Source organism: Halichoeres trimaculatus, unplaced genomic scaffold, assembly GCF_033239565.1.
Source record: "Halichoeres trimaculatus isolate MK-OKI-2021-1 unplaced genomic scaffold, fHalTri1.1 fHalTri1_scaffold_12, whole genome shotgun sequence".
Lineage (NCBI taxonomy): Eukaryota > Metazoa > Chordata > Actinopteri > Labriformes > Labridae > Halichoeres > Halichoeres trimaculatus.
Window position 1 is genome coordinate 1,540,098 of NW_027437190.1, and position 25,215 is coordinate 1,565,312.

At 42.1% G+C, this 25,215-nt stretch overlaps 1 protein-coding gene across 1 annotated transcript in view; it reads left to right on the forward strand.

Annotated features, from left to right (window-relative positions):
* Positions 1-25,215, forward strand: part of cep162 (centrosomal protein 162) — a 45,864-nt gene that overhangs the window by 2,783 nt on the left and 17,866 nt on the right. The window contains exons 2-11 of the mRNA XM_074683155.1: positions 2,414-2,514; positions 6,317-6,452; positions 11,473-11,532; positions 14,567-14,674; positions 15,124-15,295; positions 18,488-18,567; positions 18,651-18,712; positions 21,329-21,359; positions 21,522-21,602; positions 22,919-23,119. Of these exons, the coding sequence (XP_074539256.1) occupies positions 2,455-2,514; positions 6,317-6,452; positions 11,473-11,532; positions 14,567-14,674; positions 15,124-15,295; positions 18,488-18,567; positions 18,651-18,712; positions 21,329-21,359; positions 21,522-21,602; positions 22,919-23,119 (991 nt within the window). The 5' untranslated portion in view covers positions 2,414-2,454. The remainder of the gene's footprint in view (positions 1-2,413; positions 2,515-6,316; positions 6,453-11,472; positions 11,533-14,566; positions 14,675-15,123; positions 15,296-18,487; positions 18,568-18,650; positions 18,713-21,328; positions 21,360-21,521; positions 21,603-22,918; positions 23,120-25,215) is intronic.

A 25,215-nucleotide genomic window follows, 5' to 3' on the forward strand; every position in this document is an offset into this window, starting at 1 on the left:
TTCCGTTTAGACGAGACCACGTTGCGTTTTCAGTGAAAACGCAAACTTTTGAAAACGCTCCCCAGAGTGGAAAGATCTGAATCCGCTCCTCCATCCAGCTTCGTGTAAACACAGAGCTGAGCGTCTCAGGGTGAAACGCTGACGTCACCGCATGCGCACTCGCAGTTTAATGTGAAGGCTCCGCGCTCAGCCACATTTCCAGTTGAGCCAGTAGGTGGCGGTAATGCGCGTTATGGTTGGATTGCCGACCGTCTCACACAACAAAACGGCAGAAAAAGAAAGAACAGAAGAGGAGACTTCTCCTCCTGGAGTCGTATGAACGGATCGTTTTCATGCCGTCCTCATGTAAACGCGGGTGGCTTTTGAAAACACAAAGGAAGAATCGTTGCGGGAGTCTCCGTGTAAACGGGGCCTAAATCACTTCTACTGTGATCTGGCGCTGTATGGAAATTAAGATTAACTTGACATTCAGAGGGGCGGCCCGACCCCCTGAATGTAATGGTAGGGGAAACACTGCACACTGTTAATGTGTTTAGAACTACAAATAAACTTTGTTTGGTTTGACTCTTAAAATATCGACCTTCCTCCACTATTCATTCATACCCAGTCTCCTGCGCGGTCACACTGGCCATCCAAGCTGTGCCATACTCTACCTGCCTGCACAATGAGGCGCAGAGAACACTGCTACAACTTCACTGACTTTTAGGCTCATATTAAGTGGTTTAGGTGCGACACAGCCCTCTAACACTCCAGCTATTGTTTAAAATGACTGTTGAGAGAAGCGGTCGCAGCGATCGTATGTCATTGATCATACGGGATGTCTGCGTTGATGCGCGTGTATGAAGTGTGCAGGGCTAAAGCCCACCTCTCCAAAGATGCCAAAGAGAAGAAGTGAGTCTTGTGGTAACACTGATCAAATAAAATGGACTGTGAAGAGTGGATGAAAACAGGTCAGATAGCCAGTGTGACCGCGCTGAGAGACTGCTGCGAGCCAGACGTCTGTCTGTGATGTGTGAGTGATTTTGGGTAGGGGAGGGGCTCAGCACGTGCGGCTCGTTGACAAGCAGCTGATGCAGATCAATACATGCTTTCATATCAGTCTCCAAACTCCAGGAAAGAAGCAGATTTGTTGTCAGTCGCTATTTTGAAAAAGAGGTAACTTGAGGGGTCTGAAAACTCTAAATATAGCGTCAGCTTTATTTGAAATACCACTCTTTGATCTTTTTTTTAAAAATTAACGATTCTTCGAGGCAGAGAAAATTCCTCAAGCATTTTTTCTAATTAAGTTCCTTAAATTATTCGAGGGATCGTTTCAGCTCTAGTCGATATGCAGTCAACAAATAAAGTGAACACACATTTACATGTGAAAATTTAAGTGAAAGTGTTGTAAATGATGATGTTGCTAATGCACTTGTTTTTGAGGCAGGGAGGATGTCTTTCAAATAAAATTTTATTCCAAAAAACAATTAAAAGAAAAAGTAAGGATTCCGCTGTGTGGGATAATTTTGATCTTATATCAGCAAATAAGATGTTTGTTTTCATGTACTTATTTCATCCTCTTCCTCTTAGTTTACCACTTGATCTGAAGCTGAAGAACTTGCTCCAAAAAACAGTATTGCCTGAATGCCAAGACATTTGAAAAACATCTGTATTTTTTAAATAAAACTGGCATGAGATGCATAAAGTGATTTTACCGCGACAAGTTCCCATGTGAAAAATACCAACTGAGCAAAACAGACTTACTGGTGGTTTGTGGAGTTCGAGGTGAACTTGTATTCATTACTGTCTAGTGTACAATCACATCTGTAGGGACAACAAGGTGCTGGTAGCCAACAGAGGCAGCACTCCTCTTCTGAAAACCTGGAAGCGTGCTCTTGCAGGTCTAGCCTGTATGTGGTGTTAAATTTATTTGGGTTTGGTGGTGAAGGATATGGCTTTTGGCCAACATACTACGAAGTGTAATGACAACTTATATGTATGATGACCATCAAACGACTCACTGATGACTGTACATCCCCCTCTCCAAACCTGAAAAGGACATGTAATCTTCTTGGCACACTCTTAGCCTGACTCCAGACAGAAAATCTGAGATTATGTTTCACACTTATTGGTACTTGCTATTTCAAATTCTGAATTTATTGTGTATTAGGGAAACTGCAGTAACTTAATTTCCCCTTGAGCTTTTCAGTATTCATGATAAATGACAGAAGATATTCCCACAAACTTTAATGTCCCTGTAACCCACTGGTTTAAATATATATAATAGATGCATGACCTTCAAGTTAGCCAAATTTAGGCTCTTGTGTAGTAAGGACTGCCAACTCTTATTCTGCTGAATTTTTTTTTTTTATTTTTTTTTATTGAAGTTACAAGATATACAAGATGTATTTTTTTTTGTTTCTTCTGCTTTTAGTTGTCCGGTTTCTTCTTGGCTGATGGGCTGACAGCATCAAAATGTCTCACAGACTGACCAAGGAGGAGCTGGATGAACAGTTTGAGCTGTTTCTAAAGGAGGTAAGGACATGTGAAAACCATTAATGTACCAATGGTGGATTATAATACTATTTATTAGTTGTATTGCACAGTTTTTAATACACCTCCTTAAGGCCCTGTTTACACAACGTTTCATTCGAAAACACTAAAACACAGTAAAAAAAACTGCAACGTTTCATCTGAAAACGCTAAAACAGAGTGGAAAAAAAAGCATTTACAAAGAAACACAGAGGGACTGAAAACGCTGTAGTAAGCGTGCCGGGACTATAGTTGGGCCTATAACTCTCTTGTCCAGAACCCACTTTTGGTAGATCCCCATCAAAGTAGAATTGAGCTAATATTCTGGTGTATTGGCGAACACTAATTGCAGAAGTGGAGCAACAGATGCACATTTCGTTGAAATAAAGTTAGTAGATTCAGCAGATTGAGCAGCACAAGCACATCATGGTAGTCCGCGACAATCGTAACAACTGTATTGTTGCATGTAGCGGAGCATGATGTCAGTGTTTCCACTGAAAACGCAGGTTTCCCGTTTACACAGTGACAGTGTGGGCAGTGTTTCAGCTACTTGGGCAGCACCTAGCAACGAGATGACATGACTGACATGGCTGACTCATGATTTGAGCACGCACAGTGCAAATTTGAGCGCAAGAGCAGAGTTTTGAAGAAAAAAAAAATCACAAAATCTGAGCATGAAATCAGTAAAATACTGCTCTCAAACCAATTAAAAATGCTCTTGATTTAAGGTAGGAAATTCATTCCATAGCTCTGTCCCCAATAATAATAAAATAGAAACAAAAAATAAACTAACAATAATCCATATTTACATGGATATAGATGGTTTTTGTTACACCACAACACCTTATTAAAGGGACTGTGAGGAGTTTGAAAATGTTTTTGAAAAAGTCTATCTTCCAAATATATGCCGATCGTAATCCACACTTTAAAATGAGATTATCAGAGCCAACATAAGTTATTTCAAAATGCTACTTAGTAGCTTCCTGATCAGGTCCAGCAGGATTGGATTGATTTATGGCATATCCAAGTCTCTATGACAACACCATGCCGGCTGGCAAGGTTTAGTTGTGAGAAGAGAGATCTGTGTTTTTCTCAGCTGAAAATGATTTCTGTGATTAATTTTGTAGTGAAGGTGGACACTGGAGCCTAACTGTCAGACAGAAAAAGGACAGAAAGCCTAACAGAAGAGTGATAGAGCACGAGCTAAAGGGCTAAGTTGTTTGTGATAATGTTCATTCCAACCCACAGTCAGCAGTTATTCTGCAGTGGTCTGTTCAAACTTGAGTCTTTCAGTAAAATGAAGAGTGAGGTTTACATTAGCTCTGCTTGGTAAATTAGCACTGGTAGGACATTACCAGGATTCACTAACATTACCGACATGTCTCACAGCACCGGGCTGCCAGCGCTATGTATGAATGGCTGCTAAACTACTGTATGAACTGACAGTTTGCTAGTTTTCAAGTTAGCCTATAGATATGTCGTAGCACCAGGCTGCGCGTAGCCCTACATAAGGTCGGCTACTAACGCAGGGTACAAACTTACGTTTGCTTGTTTTTATGTTTCAAAAGACATGCTACTCTACTGATAAATACCTTACCATGTCATGTTGTGTCCGGTAAAAAACTCTCTTAGACAAAAATTTGTTCCAGAACAAACACATGCCTAGTTAAAAGTCACATCTTTACAGTGGTGTAAGTGAGACTCCGGGCCAGAAGGAGGAGGGACAGTTCAATTAAAACAGATCCTCCTCATAGCATCTTTAATGGTTTTTCACACCAGCTAACTGTGACAAGCTGTCACACGCTGGCTGACAGGTGAACAGTAGCGCTCTCCCCCCAGAATCCTCTGGATCTGTTTCTCTTTGGGGATGTCCAAATTAGGGATAGACTGATCGGCTGGGCCGATTATCGGGGCAGATACTTGGCATTTTGGGGCATATCAGCATCGGCCTATTTTTTAATCCGACGGTCAATATGAAACCAATTCCAACCTGTTGTTTCGGCTCTGATGCAGCTGTGCCGTGGTCTGCAGTCACTTCCCAGTCCCCAGCACAGTCCCAGCCACAGTACCATCTGATTGGTTACAAGCAGATTCATGGCTTGGGAAACAGCCAATCAGCAGTGAAAGCTGTTTGCATGCAGCGCTTTCTCTCTCTCTCTCACACACAATACATTTTTCTGCCCCTAAAAAAAGGATAAGAAATGTTTTAAACAGCGGGCATTCAGGAGCTGCTTATTGATGCGTCTCTGCACAGTTTCTCCGTCTACACTATGGAAGCCCTTAATGGTTGTTTAAAATCAGTCATGTAAAACCAAACAGAAAATTAATTTAACTGCATTACATGCCTGTAAAAGGCAGCACAAACTCAAGTCTGTCCAGTTTTATTGCAGTTACATTCAAATTTTGGAAAAGTTTATTTACTGTAACATTTAACTTTAAAACATACTGCTAAGCCTGGGAGCTGTTTAACAAACATATGGTTGATGGCATTTGAATGCAGTTAAGTGTTGGAGTTTGTACTGTTCAAAATTTTTACGCCAATATTTTCACTTTGACTGCAAATAAATATTGGCTCCAGATATTGGTTATCGGCCTCCTTGCCTACTAATAATCGGTACTGGCATCGGCCCTAAAAAGTCCATATCGGTCTATCTCTAGTCCAAATATGTCCTTTTTATAGAGCAAGAAGCTCTATCAGGTTTATCGCCCAGTAAACTGATGGCCCTACCTGAGGCAGTAATAACCAGGCCCAGGCACGTATACTCCATAGTGTGACTTTCTATTGTGTTACCTGAAATAAAATCCATCCATCAATTTTCTATACTGCTATTCCTGTTCAGGGTCATGGGTGGCTGAAGCCTATCCCAGCTGTCATTGGGTGAGAGGCGGGGTACACCCTGGACTGGTCACCAGTCAATCACAGGGCTGACACGGAGACAGACAAACATTCACTCACACACTCACACCTACGGAAAATTTCGAGTGACCAATTAACCTGATGAGCATATTTTTGGACTGTGGGAGGAAGCTGAAGTACCCGGAGAGAACCCACACATGCACGGGAGAACATACAAACTCCACACAGAAAAGCCCACTGGCCAAGCTGGTAATCGGAATCAGAGGGCTGACCTTCTTGCTGTGAGGTTGCAGCACTAACCGATGCGCCACCGTGCAGCTCATTATATATTATATTTTAGTGTAAAAATGTATTATACATACATATGCATCAGCCAGTCCAACAAATTTAAAGCAGTTTTTCAGCCCAGTTAAAAAAAAGGTGAACCTTTAAATTGCACCAAAAACAGACAAGGCCTCAGGGAAACACTGATATTGTATCCAACATTGCCAAAGAGGAGTTGCTGTTGACAAACTTTTGGTCAGAAATTCTTCTCATGAAGAAAAATGGATTAACATCAATTCAGTTCAGTGAAGCACTTTAGGAACAGACTCTTTGATTTGGAATTTTTTTTTTCTTAGTGTTTGAGTTTAAAATGTTAGATTTCAGTGCACCTTAAAACACTCTCATTTTTTTCCTGTATTAGCATGCTACAAATAAAGACAAACATTTCTCTAAGCCTTATTCTTGTTTTAAAATCATTAACATTATATGAAGGTCATGGAAAGTGATTTAAAGGTGACCTGATGGCATTTAAGGTGATGCAATTAAAATAAGAATTTGGGTGCACCAAATTTTTGTGCTGGTGCACCTAAAAAAAAAAGTTAGGCGCACCAGTGCAACCAATGCAAAATGCGGTCTGGAGCCCTGCCTGAAGACATCTCTCTAAACAAATAACTTTGCTGTCAGTCTGTTTCAGATGACTCTGTGGATTTCGGCACCTTGGAAAAAAGGACCTCAGTAAAAAGCAGCAAGACACCAGCCCAGAAATCCACAGTATCATGGTGGCCAGACGATGATCACAGCGATGGAGGGACAGGGAGAGGTAGTAATGAGGATTAGCATCATTATTAGGGATGCAACAATATCAAAATTTCACGGTACGATATCATCACGGTATTAAAGCCACGGTACAATATGATTGCGGTATTGCCAAAGAAAATAAAGATGACTTAGAAAAAAGGCCACTGTGTGGAAAAACAAGTGCCAGGATAAACACACCGTTATTGAACACAAACATAATGCTCGAATGTTCTAACCACATTTATTATTATCAACATGTATTTATAAGTACAAAAAACTTTTCAAGTAACTTTTCAAGTTCAGTTCAACACCCTGTGTAACAACTGGAAAACAAGTCTAACTGTCCGTCGTGAGTGAGACACTCTCTGCCTTCTCCATGCTCTGTTTCACTTTTGTCTTTGTCTCTTGGTAAAGTGTTGGTGTTAGCGTTTTGCTAAAGTATGTCCGAGATGGAATTTTGTACCTTGGCTCAAGCACGTTCACCAACCTTTTAAATCCCTCATTGTCCACCACTGAAAACGGCTGCAGGCCTTTGACAATAAATCCCACGATTCGCCTTGAGATCAGTTGAGCTCGTGTGCTGTCATGAGGAAAACGTGGTTTAAATGCCTCACGAATTGTTGTCTGGTCTCGCTTGCTTCTTGGTTTCTCATCTAGAATCTTCTCGGGGTGATGGTTCATCAAGTGGCTCCTCATATTACTTGTATTCCCCGACTTGTAAACAATCGCGGTCTGGCAGTGTCTGCAGACAGACTTTTGCATGTCCGTCGTGTTTTCTCCGCGGTCGTTTTTCTTAACCGCGAACCCAAATGTGTCCATACCTCCAGCTTAAACTTTGCTGGAGGGTCGACTATTTTAAGTTTTCCACTCTGCTCCCCGTCTGTGCTCTCCGCCATTTGTTGCTGCACTACGCAGGGCATCATGGGAGATGTGGTTAACTTCGGCCCACGCAGGGGATCATGGGAGATGGGGTTTACTTCTCAGACCGGCCAACTCATAGCGCCAGCGAAAAACTACAGTAGCCAGAGTACTCTGAGTCATTGTTTGATACCGTCACATGCCACGACATTATTTCGAGGATTTTGAAACGGGAATACCGCGGTATTTACAATACCGTTACATCCCTAATCATTATAGTATAAAATCTATCAAATCAGACATGTTAGATATCAAAAGTGACATTTCTACTTGTGTCTACTGTGTTTAATCTCCTGGAAGTCTGTAGTTAGATAAAACACGTCACACAGCCTTGGTTCAGAGATGTGTTTCTTTTGTTGAAATCCAGTATTCCAAATTCTTCAACTGCAATCTACTTGGAATTATGGCTATCTGTAGAGGCACATTTTTGCAGTTACCCTGTAAAGAACTTTTGAAAACATAGACACCACTGCACAAATGTACACTCATGTGATATAGTTTGCTCACCAAAGTTCTGCCTGCTGTGTGTTTCTGCTTCACCCTCTGTCACACCCAGTAAACTACTGACTCTCCTTTTTCACAGGCCAGGAAATGCTGTGGACTGTCAGGTCCTTCAGTATCGCTTTGATTAAGACACACACTCCTTGTTTATTTCTACGTCTAAAGCCCCAAAATCTCCTTATGATATTTAACTCCACTCTTCACATCGTCTCACATCAAAGGACCTTTGCTTTCCTAACCAAAGTTCTCTTTCCTGCATTTCTGACTTCTTACTTTCTTTTTTTCAACAGATCAAGCATGACAACTTCAAATTGATTTTGAATTGATTCATGTCTTTCCTGTCCAGTGTGAGCTCTCTCCTTCCCTGATGCTGCCTGCTTTGACCAGTTTATTTTTTAACAGTTTTGTTTACTGAGTTTTTGTATACAGAAAGGTAATATGTGTGCAGTACTTATAAGTGATAATGCTGAAGAGTCAACATTAACACACAAACTAACAAGCAACATCGTAATAATCACATTTTTTAGTCACACCTGGCGCTGTACCTATTTGTGGAATTTGATGAGACGCAGTTGGTGGGCTACCAACTGACTGGCCTTGTCTTCCTGTTCATAAAAGTGTATCTGGACTGCAATAGTATTTCTGTTTTGTGGTCTGTGGTTAGAACCTCAAATTCATTCTGCAGAGAGAGACGCTCTTTTTAAAGAGATGGGGAGGGGGAGCCAGCATATATCACATCTAATTTTAAAATATGTTTTGTCAAGTTGTTAAGCTTATCTTTTTAAATTTTCTTCTCCAAACTGCAAAAAGAGGTTATTTCAACTCTAATGTAAGCTTTTAGGGTTTCCCACAACAAAAATGCAGAGACGTGGGGTTTTATTTGTGTTGAGAAAGAAGTGTATTTGTTTTGATATGAAATCCACAAAGTCTTGGAGGGTAAATGCTTATGAGAACGCCACAGAAAACGGTTGTTATTAAATCATTCAAGTCTTATGTCCATGGTAACTGTGGTATGGTCAGATATGAGTATTGCATTGTATGAGACAGATTTAACAGATGGATTCAATGATCAACAAGTAAATAGTCCATACGAGGAAAGGTATGATGTACTCTAGAAAAAACGAATACTCTCTACCAGAGGGGTTAAAACGCAAGGGGTCAGATATGGCAAGGTAAAAAAAAAAAAAGATCCACTGACTTTTAGTGGTTCTTGTTGGGCTGGACAATATGATCTCAAATCAATATCATGATAAATTGGGGAGTTTTACCCCGAAAACGATAAATGCACAATGAATCCCAGACTACTGTGTATCTTTGCCATCTGAAAATAACTGCAGAAAATGCAAATTAACTGCTTTTTGCTGATTTATTGACTTACTGGCACACATTACTTTCAATAAAATATAAAAGTATAAAAATTCCTTGTACCCATTCAAGTATAAACAGGCTCATAGGGCTCTAACTTGACCACAGGTCTGATGTGGATGCAAAATGCTTGACACATCTAAGCTCAGCAGCGACCTCCTCTCTCTGTTGCACATAGTGGGAAGCACCAGTGTTTCCCTGACCATTATATGGAGGCACTCGCCCCCCTCGAAATTTTAATTTTAATCTTCATTCAGCACCAGATCACCGCAAAAGAAATTCAGAGTTATCTCTCTCATAAATCAGGTCTATACCTTGTGTTTTTTTTTTCATTTTAAAGGCTAAATTTTCGGTTTTATCGCCCAGGCCTAGGTTTTAGTTTTTTTTTTTCAAAGAGTTACTATTTTCTGTGACAAGAGAAACATGCTGTCCAACCATGATTTAAGCATATTATGTGAGGAGTGTGAATTATAGTGCATGTAGGTCTTGTGTTGATCTAGACGAACATGCTAAACAGACATACTGTAATTCATATGCTGTAAAATCCCCTCAACTGTTCTCTGTGTTAAAGCTATGGTATACGATTTGGAAGCTTTGTACATCTTAATAACACCGTTTATAGGGCTTTTATGGTCCTATGGTCCAATCTACACAATATAAAGACCAAAAAGAATGAAAAAAATCCATTTAGTATATCTGTATGCAAAGCTGCATACTAGTTGACCAGTCCAAACTGCGCATGGCGTGCCTGGTTCCGATTGGTATCCCCTGTCTCCCACGCTTCATCATGCCCATGGTCCCACCTCGTCGTTCCCCACTACCCCTCTCACGTCAGCTAGCTGCTCAGCTACCGAAGCGTCATGGAGCCAGAGAAGACCGAAACCAGGAAGCTGTTACTGTTACCCTCCACAGGGAAGGGAAGAAAACGAAAAAGTTTCAAGGAAAAGGCTGAAGCAAGGAAGAATTAGGAGCGATACAGGTGCCAACAGAGACTGAATATTGGAGAAATGTACGACCAGTGGAAAAAGCTGCAGAGGGATTTGGGACTGAAGACTGACGCTGAGACAGCTGAGTTTCTGTTGAACAGTGAAACACTCAGTTTGACCTTTCAGGCGGAAAAATGATCACTTTCCCTTATTTCCTCACTAGCGGCCTTGAATCCAAAACAATCACTAACATTTCTCCCCCACGCCACAGTGCCTCACCACCACAACAAGTGCCGTGCTGTATCCACAAAAAAAACAAGTGTGATCTTACTGACTGTCCGTTCAGCTCTTGGATTTTGGTCCACACACAGCTCAGTAGATAGATTGATGAGAAACCTGAACCGATCTGACCTGCTCTCATTTACCGTCTCCTTTCCTCCTGCTTGATTCGACACAGCTGAGCAATTAACGTGCACACGCACCAGCAACAACAGTTTCACATAGTTTCATAAACACAAACTAATTAGCTTTAACAGTGGATACTACTACTCCCACTGTAGCCGAACTCATGCCGAACTACTTTAAGACCCACTGGGACCGCTCCAGGGTGGATACAGGTGCTGCTCTGGTGAGTGCTTCCTTAAAAACCACAGAAATCTTAGACGGAGTTTGGTTGTGTGTTGTGCGCATCACGGGGAAACTGAGGCTTCGCTTCACGTATCAGCTGCCAAACAGCTGTTCGCTGTGGGAAATGTCAGCTGAATAACTCTGGTTAGTCTGTGCCTGTACTGGCTAATGACTGAACGCTTTTGGTACGGGTCGGCTCTGTCAATAGATTTTAGCATAAGTTAGCCACACATCTTTAGCATTGTATACTGAGCTGGTGAAGACACGCCGAGAAAGGTAAAGCCTCGCCCACAGTCGGCTCTGCTCTGATCAGCTGGCAGTGGCAACGCCAGACCGGTCCAATTGAAAAAACTACCACTGTGTGTTACAAGGAGGATGACTGTCTTGTTTGTTACATTTTCTGCCGGCTGCTTCTTGCTCTCTCGGAGGGGGCATGTTGTTAGGAGGCGAAGAAGGGCTATACGAGCTGGGGGGAGGGATCTTGGAACACCTAGGGGAGGGGTGAGTGAGGCTGCGTTTTTCAAATGTGTCTCATCAGCCAAACTGGGTTTCAGATCGTAAACCACAGCTTTAATTCAGAATAAATCCCAGTAAAGATGTGCAAAGGCAGAGAAACTGGGCATTAATTTTTTACAACTCTGTATTTTTCAACTGTTTCTTAAACAATGAAAAGACTCTCTCCTCTGTTTTTTCCTTTATCCTCAGCAGAGAAGACCGAAAGCAGATTTTTAAAATCCAAAAAGTCTCAGCCTGACACCAATGATGGTGAGATTGAGCAGAATTCAAGTCCATCTACTTGTTTACCATGTTCCCATTAGGACATTTAAATACAGTGTCTCCACTTTGCTGCTGCTTAGTCCCCTCCTCCTCTTTTGTGACCCATTCTGTGCTTTTCCTTATTTTAAAGAGGGGGTTATTGTTTTTTTTTTCTTTTGGGGGGGTTCATACTTTTTCACACGATTTACAAAAAATATTCCCACTTTTCTCACACTTGTGTTTTAGAAAACCCTTATTTCAGCCTCAGTCTGAAACATTTTAGCTCCTGTCTCTTTAAAGCTGCGTTTCCACCAAGCAGTCCTGGTCGGTTCAGTACGGTTTGGGACGGTTTGGGACAGTTAAGTCTGATCCCGCTTGCGTTTCCACAGCAAACTGTGCCCTCTCGTGGTGGGCGGGGTGTAAGCCGGAAGCCACAGCTGTTAAACAATAGCGCGACGCCGTAGCAGCTTACCCCGCTATTAAATCCAACAAAGAAGAAAACGCGACACAGTAAACAAAGAGCACGGATGGAAGACATGCAGCATTTCGTCCTCTCTGTGATTTTCATGTAACTCTCTGTTACAAGTGCAATCAAGCTTCGTTTCAGAGAAGTCTGTGAGCCGCCAGGAGAAATACAGCTGCTGTCGGGGTAAGTGACGATTCTTTTGACCAATCAACGGCCTGCAGTGTGTTGCTCCACCTCCCGAGAGTGGATCGGCTCAGTCTGGCACCCATACGAAAGGGTCCCAAAAAAGTGGGACGGCTCGTCTCGGTTTTTAGGGATCCATCCCAGGATGAGTCAGTGGAAACGCTGCTAAAAGCGCACCGTACCGAGACGAACCGACCTGGACTGCTTGGTGGAAACGCGACTTAAGGCTCTCTGCTCCACAAACCCCCTTACCTTTGATTGGCCAGCCCTCTGGAGGCCTGTTAGAGGCAGAACTTGATGTTTGAGGCCTTTCCTTCAGAAGTGTCATGAACTAGATAGGAGATTCTTATAGAGTGGCTTTATCATTTCAGCAAGTCTCATGAAGAGAGGTGTTATTTTTAGAATGGAGTGTTTTGGTCAGTTTACAATCAGATACAGGTATTTATACAGCATACGGATGTGTAAAAGCTCTGAAAGTCTGAATATCCAGCGTGGTTTCTTTATTTTCATCTTTAAAATATGGGAAAGTAGAATTGTCCCCTCTTTGACTCATCAAAGAGGGGGCAAAAAGAACAGAATAAGCTGGCCAATGTTAATTGGAAGCGTCCCGAAGCAGCTGGTGCTTTTTCTTTTACTATTCTTTCTCTGCAGATAAAGAATGAGTAAAGCATTACATACGGAGGAGAATGGGAGGAAATATCATGAACAAAGGGGTCATACTGTGACATTATTTTGTAAGACGTAAAAGAAAATATATATATATAATTTTGGTTAAACTAGATTCATTTTGATGTTGGCTGATTTTTATTCGCTGCCAGCCCAATAAAACACTGATAAACACTCACCAGCCACTTTATTAGGTACACCCTGCTAGGACCAGGTTGGACCCCCCTATACCTTTGGAACATAGTGGCATAGATTCAACAAGGTCCTGGAAACATTCCTCAGAGAGTTTGCTCCATATTGACATGATAGCATCACACAGTTGCTGCAGATTTGTCGGCTGATCATCCATGATGAGAATCTCCGGTTCCACCACATCCCAAAGGAGCTCTATTGGATTGAGATCTGGGACTGTGGAGGTCATTTGAGTACAGGGAACTAATTAACATGTTGAAGAAAGCAGTCTGAGATGATTCCAGCTTTATGACATGGAGCGTTATCCTGCTGGAAGTAGCCATCAGAAGATGGGTACACTGTGCTCATAAAGGGATGGACATGGTCAGCAACAATACTCAGGTAGGCTGTGCCGTTAAAATCATGCTCAATTGGTACTAAGGGGCCTAAAGTGTGCCAAGAAAATATCCCCACACCATTACACCACCACCACCAGCCTGAACTGTTGATACAAGGCAGGATGGATCCATGCTTTCATGTTGTTGCCAAATTCTGACCCTACCATCTGAATGTTGCAGCAGAAATCCAGACTCATCAGACCAGGCAAAGTTTTTCCAATCTTCTATTGCCCAGTTTTGGTGAGCCTGTGCCAATTGTGGCCTGAGTGTCCTGTTCTAAGCTGACAGGAGTGACTCTCGGTGTAGTCCTCTGCTGCTGTAGTCCATCTGCCTCAAGGTTTGACGTGTTGTTTTTTTTCAGAGATGCTCTTCTGCAGACCTCGGTTGTAACAAGTTGTTATTTGAGTTACTGTTGCCTTTCTATCAGCTTGAACCAGTCTGGCCATCTACTCTGACCTCTGGCATCAACAGGGCGTTTTCACCCACAGAACTGCCACTCACTGGACATTGTCTCTCTTTCAGACCATTCTATGTAAACCCTAGAGATGACTGTGCGTGAAAATCACAGTAGATCAACAGTTTCTGAAATACTCAGACCAGCCCATCTGGCTGCAACAACCATGTCATGTTCAAAGTCACTTAAATCACTTTCTTCCCCATTCTGATGCTCAGTTTGAACTGCAGCAGATCGCCCATGATCGACTATGTCTATATGGCAAAATGCATTGAGTTGCTGCCGTGTGATTGACTGATTAGAAATTTACATAAATGAGCAGTTGGGCTGGTGTGCCTAACAAAGTGGCTGGTGAGTGTATTAGTTAGTTTTCATCAGAGTCCTTTAATTGTGTTTATGACCTTCATGAAGCTTTCTTTAGGCTTTTATCCTGTCCCGCTGGTGCTAAAAAAACCCCCTATTTTTTCTCATCCTAGTTTTTGAGAAAACCTTTCCTTCAGCCTCTGTCTAAAATGCTTCATTTTGGCTGCTGTCTCTTTAAAGCTACACAAACCCTCTTCCCTCTGATTGACCAGCCCTCTGTAACTAGCCCCTTCTAGCTTTCTATCCATGTTTCAAATTTGGGAAAGCAAATCACTCCCTCTTTCATGTATTATGTCTGCATTAACTGGAATTTCAATATCTTTTCTTTGTGTTACTTTGCAGGACTGCAAGGGTCTGGGAGGAGTTTCAGAGAAAGAGAGTCCGGTCCAAAGGAAGACAAGCTAAAAGATGCTGCTTCTGTTAGAGATCATCCTGAAATACACGATGAGTGTAAGAGATGGACAGGATCTAACTGTTAAAGGGACAAAGACACCATGATAAAAGTATTAAAAAGGTTTTATCCTGCCGACAGGTTGACATTTTATACCACAATAAAGAAAACACTGGCTGTTCAACCTGTTCAAGGCAGCATTAACATAGTCATGATTGTTTTGTAACTCTGACTATAATTCTTAATTACCTCACTGCTCTAGGGAATAAGCATGCTTGTCGTTTTGGGACTACAGATAATAATATCATCCTCATCAAATGCTTCAAGGCACTGCAAAATAATTGATTTCCTATTTCCTATTGCAAACCAGTCCGCAACATTTTTATTAATTTGTTGTGTGTGTGTGTGTGTGTGTGTGTGTGTGTGTGTGTGTGTGTGTGTGTGTGTGTGTGTGTGTGTGTGTGTGTGTGTGTGTGTTGTGTGTGTGTGTGTGTGAACGCACTTGCAGATTCAGTGATAGTTCCAGCAGCAGCAAACACAATCAGTTTGGGTTTGGACACTTTGGAGGAGGAAGAAGAGAAAGCCATGTTCTTTTCGCAGCTTGAGGCAGGAGCTTCATCAACTATAGATTACTCCAAGCTGAACAAAGAACTGGACTCACCAAGCTCTTCTGACCTCAGGTTAGTAAACTAAAGGTGTGTTGATTAGCTGGCCAGCCAGAACCCCCTGATTTTCACTGTGCCCAGCTGTGATATATGACCTGCTAATCCCTTTATCCAAATTAACATTGGAGTACATAGGGTGAATTTTTGACTTTGATAGTTGGCCATTTTGTGATTAAGTGTTCCATCTTTCTGCTTTAAAAACCACTTAGTCAGAAGCAGGACAAGATTACCTACGTTTTGATACTGTATATGTCTTGGTGGGGCAAAAAATGTGGCCAAGGGGGCAGTTTTCCCATATGGTTTCCAGGTTTTGTCCCCCCCTCAGCCCACTCTGACGTTTCAATCTCCCACTCTGAGCTGAAACATTCCATCCAATACACACCGATGTTAAATGGCTCGAAGGGCTGAATTGCATCATGACCTCTGAAGGCTCATTGTGAAGAAACAATGAATGCTAGGAAGACTTTGAACCCCACTGAATAAACCCCAAAGATAGCTGAATGTTTTGAAGTTTGAATGGAGTCTGTAGGACAGACCTGGGCAAACTACGGCCCGCGGGCCACTTCCGGCCCTTTGTACGTCCCTGTCCGGCCCGCGTGAGGCCAATCGTAAACATAAACATGAAACTCGTGCGGGTGCATATGTCTTAATACTCCATCTATCACAGGCACTGAACAAGACATTGTGGATTGAATTCTCCCTCTCTTTCACTGGCTCAGTCTGTCTCCTCCACCTGAACTCTCTCCTGTTCTGAAGACTGAGTGCCGTCGCGTACACGCGCAACGCGTATGTGCATCACACACCGAAGACGGACAGAACTTTACAACGATACGCGTTTCACTATTTTAGAGTCAGCATTCTCACTATAAAATTCACGCTGCTCTAAACTCTCCTGATTGAAGAGGATGCTAGAGCAGAGCTACGTTAGTTTAACTCCCGACATGTCATGTCAGCTCCAAAAAAGAAAGAAAGGAAACAGCTAAGGCTCTGATAAACTCTTCATCAATAAGTGCTGCACAGTTATCTGTCTCTGTCTCTGAAGTCTCCTGCAGCGTCTCTGGATCAAACCAACTAAGAGAGAGGGGCTGGATGGTTTCTGAGTTTTCGATATAACGCCCAAGTACGGGACTTGATATGACTTAGTAAAATATTAGAGCTCACAGAAGCAAACTTAAATTTTGGGGACTATCAGGAGAAATCACAAGCGAAGAGAACAGCGGGAGAAAGGGTGTAAAGAATGGGAGATTCCCTCCATATTCAGGAGAGTTGGCAGTCTGCCAGCACTCAATCGGTAAAAGTGAGTTCATGTATGACAGATATTGACAAAGACGAAAACTTAAGACATTTTCTCTTTCATTTTAGGATTCAAGAATTGTTTTTTTCTACTTGACCTATACACCACAATTTTACATAACCTAATATAAACATTTACAGAGTGCTTTATTCTTCTGATTATCAGTTCCAGCTATTCAAAATATTTAATTTAGAGCATTTTACATGGAAGACAGTTGGTGGCCCTCTGACACAATTCAGGTTCCTCATGTGGCCCCTGGTAAAAATTAATTGCCCACCCCTGCTGTAGGTGAATATATGACTGAGGTGGGCTTTACACGAGTACGAATTTCTGCGACTCTGGTAAAATAAACTATCTATCCGGTGATATTGACACACGCAGACGTGTATTTGTCCATGACTCCGCATCTTTTTTGAAAACAGGTCTGCAGGTGGATATCTGCGTATTCATCTTCATGCCGTACTTGGTATAAACAGATAAGTCCGAAAAAAGACGGTGACCTCACAGTACCCCTCCTACTCCCCGCCCCCCACCCACGTTGTCACACACAACAACAACAATGGCGGCAGGTGAACTGATTCTGATATTGTCCCAGCAGCTACAAATATTGCTTCAACTATTATATCAACATTTTCTCAGAGAGCATGAACAACACCAGCTACGGCAACAACAACAACAACAAGTGCTCATGCAGAGACGCAGCATGTTACGCGTGCATGAGCACTCGTTGATGTGGAATCCGCCTCGGAGCAGAACCAGACGGGCAACCTGACCACAGTTTTGCATTGTCATGTAAATGCACAAGCCTATGTACAATACGGTGTGTAAACAGCGATACATGTTTTGATGCTGACACCAAGACGATACGGGGCGGTCCTCGTGTGAGGAGGGCCTGAATGAGAAGGGTTTGAAGCAGGCTGATAATTGTCCTGAAGGCAGAACATTTTGAAAATTTACATCATCTCCATGAGGCCAAAACCAAATAAAGCGTGAAATATCTCTTAAAGTATTTGTGAAAAGTTTGTGAAAAGTCATAGCCCCCTTGTCCTGAAAGAGGCATGTTTTGAATTTTGAACAGTGAAAATCGGTTGAAGTTTGTAAAAGTTGTAGCAGGCCAAAAAAACAGGCGGAAGAATGAAATGGAGGAAGAAGAATACATTTTTTGTAACAGAAGAACAAATGCTGTGAATGCATTGCTGCATTCACAGCAATGATTAAAAAACCCTAAAGAACAGGCTTACCACAGCCACCAAGTGTCTCAGGGGCACTGCCACATGGAGGGATCACTTGTGAGGAGCTGCAGCCTTACCTGCTGTCAATTAGTCTCTGCTGAGCTCCTCCCAGCTTCTGATTGGCTCTGGCCTGCAAGTGGTCCTAGTGCCCCTCTGTTACAATTAGCGTCAGTTTTGAGCACCCGGAGCTGTCTGTTGAAAAACAAATAACCAGTGCTAAGTCTGGCACTGGCCTGGAACAAGGACTAGCACCGGCTTGGTTGAAACGGGGTATGCTATGCATTGTAAAGAGGAAGATGAGAGAGACTCCATACCCAGAAACACAGACAAGCTGAAGGCTTCTATCAGAGCAACCTGAGCTTCAGTAACATCTCTGCATAGCCACAGACTGGTCACTTTTGCCACACCCCATGATGCAGTAATTCATGCAAAAGGAGCCCAAATCAAGTATTGAGTGAAATATAAATGGAAATTGTTTTTAAAAGACCAACATTTCGGTATTCAAAACACTGTTTTTTTTGTCTTATGGGCCATTTTTTGCTGTCACTCTGTTATCTTTATGGCTCTGGGTCAGAGACCTTGCAAAAAAGCTTAGGTTTGTCAGTGTCTTTAAACAGTGTCTCCAAAGCCAAGGACATGAATTGTGACTTTGAGGTAACAATGATAATTTTTTCTCTGAAGGAAAGCTGAGGAAGAAGATGAGCAGATAGGTAATGATCAGAAGGCAGCCAGAGTCACAGAGATTATCAGAGAGTCTCCAGGTAAGAGCAATAATCCCTTAGCAAACCTTTGTCTTGACTTTTGTGTCATAACCTGCTCATTTCGCTCTCTTCAACCTCCACAGGCTTCCCACACTGCAGCGAGGATTTCCAGAAGGAGGAGCAGGACAAAGAGCCACAGGAGGAGGTTTGTAGTTTAAAATGTCTATATTGTAGATGGACATTTTTGGGGGGATTCACCTGTTTAAATACTATCCAAGACATGGTTGTTTGTTTAAAGATAAGATGAACCTTTAATCTGTCCCACAGCAGGGAAATTTAAAGAATTACACCAGCAAAATAGTATAAAGTGAAAACAAAATTTTGATAGGAATACAGAAAGATAGAATAATATAACAGATGTAAGTAGAAAAAATATGTACAGAACAATGTAGCTACAAAAATATATACAATGAAAAAAGTATGAAATGTGCATGGACCAATAACATAAGGCAGTGGTTCCCAACCTTTTCCAACTCAGGGCCCACTTTTAAGTCTCAGACATTTTCGCGGCCCATCCCCGACTGCTAAATACATAAAAACATACTACATCTTAAAATCTATCTATCATCTTTATAGATGAACTATCAATTTAACACAAACATAGTTTAGCCTTATCTAATGGCACAGTTTACAGTCAGCTCTATCTTTTTATCTGGGCTTTAAAAAAGTTTTTTTTAATTTATTAGACAGGCTGATGCACAGTACATTTTATTCTAAAATCATACACTGGGTTATAATAGTTATACAACCATAGTTACTCATAGTTAAAGAAGTGAGTCAAGACAAATGGTAATAATTTATATGTTTGCGCCCCCCCGTCTGAAAGTCTGGACACGCCCCTGCACAGAGGTACAGAGTGGCCAGAAGGCTTTCAGGTTTGATCTCTGAAAGCTGGAGGAAAACTCCTCTGCTGATTTTTAAAGAATGAGAGGAAAACAGCAAAACTATAACTTCCGTCCCAAAGAGAGCAGAAAGGTGACTCCTGGAGGAGCGGGAGAAGGAACAGCGATCAGCTGCAGTGTAAAATGCACCAGTGAACGCAGCGTAAGCACCTCACTGATCATCATATCAGACTCCGCAAACTGATCAGGATGAAATTTAAAGCAAATGTAAACCACAGAGTGACAGGGGCACTTCTGCTTGTGCTGACTTTATACACAGAAAACGTGCATCTGTAAACACTAATGAATGATCAGGGTGGGAATTGTTTTTCTCCAGTAACTGTGCGTCTTGTGCGTCTTGTGCGCATCGGAGCGGAACTCCGCTGTGCGCGATGCTAAGAGCTGAGAGCTGTGAACGGCAAATACCCACCAGAGCTCTGTCTTTTATTATTTTAGAGCGTGATATGATCCAACCATGAGTGTGAGTTCACATGAGAACACAGAGAGATGATTCGCTTCTGATAGATAACTGTTTGGTTCTGGGCAGCGTCAAAAATGTTTGTGGAATTCTGAAAGTTTTAGTTGTATACAAGAGCCATGTGCAATGTAATTTACGTCTGAAACATCGGAAAAAGACAAGATCATAATTCTGAAGGCATGGCAGCTTTTACTTTGTCGTGGCGGTGTGCCACGATCCTAGACATGTAGCGGAAACCCAGCCATACAATGCCTTCTGAGAGCACTTTTTTTTAAAATAAAGATTGAACATGAAGGACTGAACTGAACACAAGAGAAACATGTTGGAGGCTCCACAGTCACTAACACAGCATCTATAACATGTTGAAACGTTTTTACTTTTACATAATTACATCCCCACCCCCACAAAAATCAAACTATTTTGGAAAAGCTGTGGCGGCCCACTTGCAGTACCTTCGCGGCCCACCAGGGGGCCGTGGCCCACAGGTTGGGAATCACTGACATAAGGTTTTTTTTTTTCTTTTTAAATTAAACCTATGTATTGTTCATGCTAAGGTTGCACCTGTTCCCAAAATGCACCAGTAATAAGTGGTGTTTGAGTCCCCCACAAGACATGTGACATGTTGCCCACCAGAGACGACAGCTTTGCCACCATTCCCCTGACAGCCAGCACCTCCTTAGGGGTCAGAGTGGGACTGAGCTGACCTTCTTTACCAGTCTGTAAGGTCTCTTACTGTCAGCAGCAAAGATGCCAACAGGCAGCAGAGATGACTATACCAAAGAAGATGGCTGATGCCACCCCAGAGTCAAAGAAGGACTTCAGAAGAGCTCCCTCCACACCCAAAGACCTGATCCTCCTGAGCAGAAAATGATCTGCTTTGCCCCTTCTTCTAAAGGGCATTTGAATTGTTAGACCTGTCCAGTTTAGTGTTAGCTAGCTGAACACCCAGGTAAGATATTACAATCTCAATGTCCCCTCCCTTGATGTTCACTGGTGTTGGAGGAGTGAGTTTGTCTTTTCGGAAGTCCTCTACCAGCTTCTTGGTCTTCTCTTCATTGAGATAATTGTGATTCCTTTGGCACCAAACCATGAAGTCCTGGGTCAGTTTATTTCCCAGCATCCCCATGGGTGATGAGGCCAACAATGGCAGCCATCAGAGAAGTGCTGCATTTGACAGCTCTCTGTGTGATATATGAAATAGAGTAGAGGGTGAACAGGAACAAGTTTTTGCATCATTCTCAACACGGCTCACACATTTCCTCGACCTTTATTGCTGATTAGTTCCTCTATTGTGTCCTGTCCACTGACAAACTGCTAAAGCCCAAAAATAGAATAGAAACTGTACAATTAGCTGTCATCTTGCCACACTAAAAAGTAACTCAAGCTGTTTTCTGTTTTTCAGGATTCCAAGATGTCTCCAATGCTTGCTAAAGGTAGGAGGAATTATAGTGGGATTGATCAATTACATTTTTGATAATCTAATAACAGATAAACAAGTGACAATGCTAGATTTCCATACTAAATGTGTGCAGATTTTCAAACCAAAGAATTTATTATGATGAAAATTCACTCCCTTTATCTTTCATAATCTCTTGTCTCAGTTTCTCTTTATGACTCTCTGGAAGACACAGCTGAGGACCACAAAAGGAAGGAAACAGAAGGATCACTGGACCGAGGTACCAAACATGTTAAACAGGTCATAAAGAAGTGAAGCTGTTATTCCAGCACAGAATTTCACTTAGTTTATTTTTTATTGAAATTAAGTAAGGATTAAACAACGAGGAAGCGTGCATTAGACCGTTCTGAGGCACGAAGTGGAGTGGGAACACCACGACGTGCAGCGGAGTAGTTTTACTCCGCGGAGTGCCTTAGGACGGTCTAATGCACGCTTCCTCGTTGTTTAATCCGCTATACCATGGTCCCACAAACTGTAAACTTTAAAAGAAATAATGAATAAATAATGAGTGATGGACCACATGTGCTCAGTTGTTTGATCTGAGGTTTTTAGTGCACTGGTGGGACAGGAGGAGAGAGAAGTGGAGCTGTCTGCAGCGGTGCCTTTCATCCATTACACGCACGCAGAGGGACAGAGGTGAAACTGTTGCTGTATCAGCCAATAATGGCATGATCTCACACCCATCACTGATAAAACAACAGTTTGCTACTGTATGAAAATGGCGTGGTAATGTGTTATTTTTAAAGGCATTATTGAACTGGCTCGAGTGGGCCAGTGGAGCGCGCAGTCAGCTGACCCGGAGCCTTTCAGTTTCACTTTCAGCCTGCGTGTGTTGTTTGTTGTCCGGTCTCTGGGGCCCTTTCTTATTGTCTGTTGTCATCCTCAGTGAGAATAAATGTTGTAATCATCCAGATAAATATCAAACATGTTTGAAAATCATCCGGGCGGCTCTGTCGAGTGTGTGAGACGATCATGGGGCTAAAGATTTATCTGTCAACCGCTCACACTAGAAGATAATCTTGCCAGAACGCCTTGGCCAATTTTAGTCCCCGACCAGATTTCTTCCCCAGTTGTTGGGAGGACCGAATCTGGGTTAAATCGGGGCGAGAATCCTGTAGTGTGAGCCAGGCTTTAGAGACGGGGCCCAGTAGGAGCGCAGGCTGCTCTCGCATGCGTTGAAATGTGTGTGACGCGTTGCTATGGTAACGCGCACAGCGGAGTGATACAATGGTGATTTAACTTGCCGAACTAACTGTCAACTGGCGTGCATTAGACCAATCTAATGCACGCCAGTTGACTTTGGAATTCCCACTGACCATGGTATAAAATACTTTAACCTCAAAAAATAACTTCTGGAACATTTATCAGAATTTAAGCTGTGGTTTCCAAACACTTGATGCCTTACCCTTATATCCCACCATTCATAGTATTTGAAATCCAACGTAGTTCAGCAAACATTATATTTACCCTGTAAAACAGTACTGCTGTCATCTGTTTTTTTTGTTACATAGAAAAGTAAGTGTGGTTTTTGTGCAGGTCAGTCCTGTGTACAGAGTGGGGGCTCAGAGATGGAGGCTCTTCACGAGGCCTACAGACAGATCCATGTGGTGGGGGACTCAGTTAATCATCATTACTCAGATCAGGAAGGCAGAGTGAAGACCAAAAGACCTACATCTCCATCCTCTCCTTCTCACCATACAGGACAGTCTCTTCAGCCAGCTTCTACAGCTGAATCAGGTCAGATATTGCTAAGGTGACAGTCAACAAGACTGTTTTCTGTGTTTCCTGTTGCAATCAAGATACTTTAGTGTTTTGGGGTGTGGCAGTTTTGCTACATTCAGATAAGCCATAATGTGTTCATTTGGAGTAAAATAAGCCCTCCCAATAGAAAAATACCTGCAAATACTAACAACACCTAGTTCACTGCCACATCCATCATGAATCCACTCCTTAATAAATGAGTAAAGACCTACAATTCAACGATTCCACATTTCATTTAGCTTATTTCATTCAGCAGATGCTTCCGTTCAAAGCAACAAGACAAGCAAGAACTTAGACTGGAGGGAAAAACCTTAGTTGTTGCAACAAAGTGCTTCAAGTAATTTGGTCACAGGTGCTGCCATGTTGTGGTGCCACCATAAGGGCCCTTTTTCCTAAAATAACAAAGCCCCTACTATCAATTCAATGTCAACAATATCCTTTAACATTTAATATTCAGCATTTTAGTGCTAAATATTCACCAAGAGCTAAATCTCACACCTTCTGGTTCATTCTAACCCCAAGGACCAAGAGGAGAAGGGTCAGATTAAGTGCCCAAGTGTTCCCTGAACAGATGGGTCTTCAGGCATCTCTTAAAGTAGAAAAGGACTCAGCGGATTGTATATATTTGGGAAATTCATTCCACCATTTGGGAAAAACAGAGGAGAATAGTCTGACTAGAGATTTAGAGCCGTGCTGGGCTGGGAGCACCAGGGGTCATTTACTAGCAGAGCAAAACAGGCCAAATGGGGTGTAGACCTGGATGAGGGACCCTAGATAGGCAAGAGCTAGTCTTGTGTCTGTTTCTTAAGCCAGAATTCAGGATTCAAGCAGGACACTGATCTGTGGTTGAGGGACATGCTGGAAGGACTATCCATGTGGAGGTATCAGCCAGACACACACTGAAATCTGAGCTGAGACACTTATGTCAGTTGTGGAAAAGACAGGGAAGCTGAGAGTGGTCAGCATAGCAGTGGTAGGAGAAGCCTTGAGAGTGGATCACTTTTACCAAGGGAGGTGGTGGTGGTGGTATGAAGCTTTGTTTATGCTTGACACGTCCGTGAGGTTTGTGTGGGTTCATGCTGAGAAATGACATCATTTTAGTAGCCTTGCCCCCTCGCCTAGTCCTTTTCATGCAGACAATTTCTGTGTCAAACACCTACAAGAATTGCATGGACAAACTAGAGCTCCTGGTGTCTTAAGTGTAAAAAAAATATTTGCATTGATATAATTTATCACACTGAAATCACTGTGATAACTATGTGATAAAAATGTGAAATTGTGGCCAAACCTAGCAAGAAGAAGAATTGGTGAAAAAAATGTTGTAAACAGTGTAAACAACTTCTTCTCCTAGATCAGTACTGTAGTAGATGTGCGTTTATGATACACTGGCCCCTGCAGTTTGGGAGCAGAAAAAATATAAAAGCCACAAGCGTTCCCTTGTGCTGATTCCACTTTCTTTCCCTGCACCATGCTCTTGCAGAGAACATCATACAGCCTCAAGAAGAGTAGAGGGCCAAGCATCAAAATCAGCTGCAAAACTGCAGCAACATTTACAGAGCTTTGTTAGCATTTATGCACTTGAGTATCATGTGTACAATTAGACCTTGAGAGGGTGCAAATAGCAAGACTTGGGCCAATTATGTACTATTATTAATGCTATTAAGAACCAAATAAATCATTTTTCTCCTCAGTACTAAAATAGACTCTTTAAAGAGACTTTAAAGAGAACTGCTGTTTCTAGGGAAACAAAAGGGATTTTACTGCCTCTCTGTTGAGATCTTTTCTGTTATAATTCATGAAAGGACAATTTAATTTGTCAATGAGGAAAAAATGTATATAGGCATTCATTTAGGAAGCCAGCAGTTAAAGACCATTTTCTGCTGCTACTTTATGCAGTTTACATGAGCAGTCTCTTCAACATGGATGACAGCTGTGATTGGGCTTCATAGTGATTGTATTGGTTCTTCTACATTCAGTAGTTTCAACATACTAGTCTCTTTAGCCTATCAATGGTTCTTCTCTTCAAGAACAATTCGTGTATCAACCAATATAAGTGACATGTGACTGCAGGT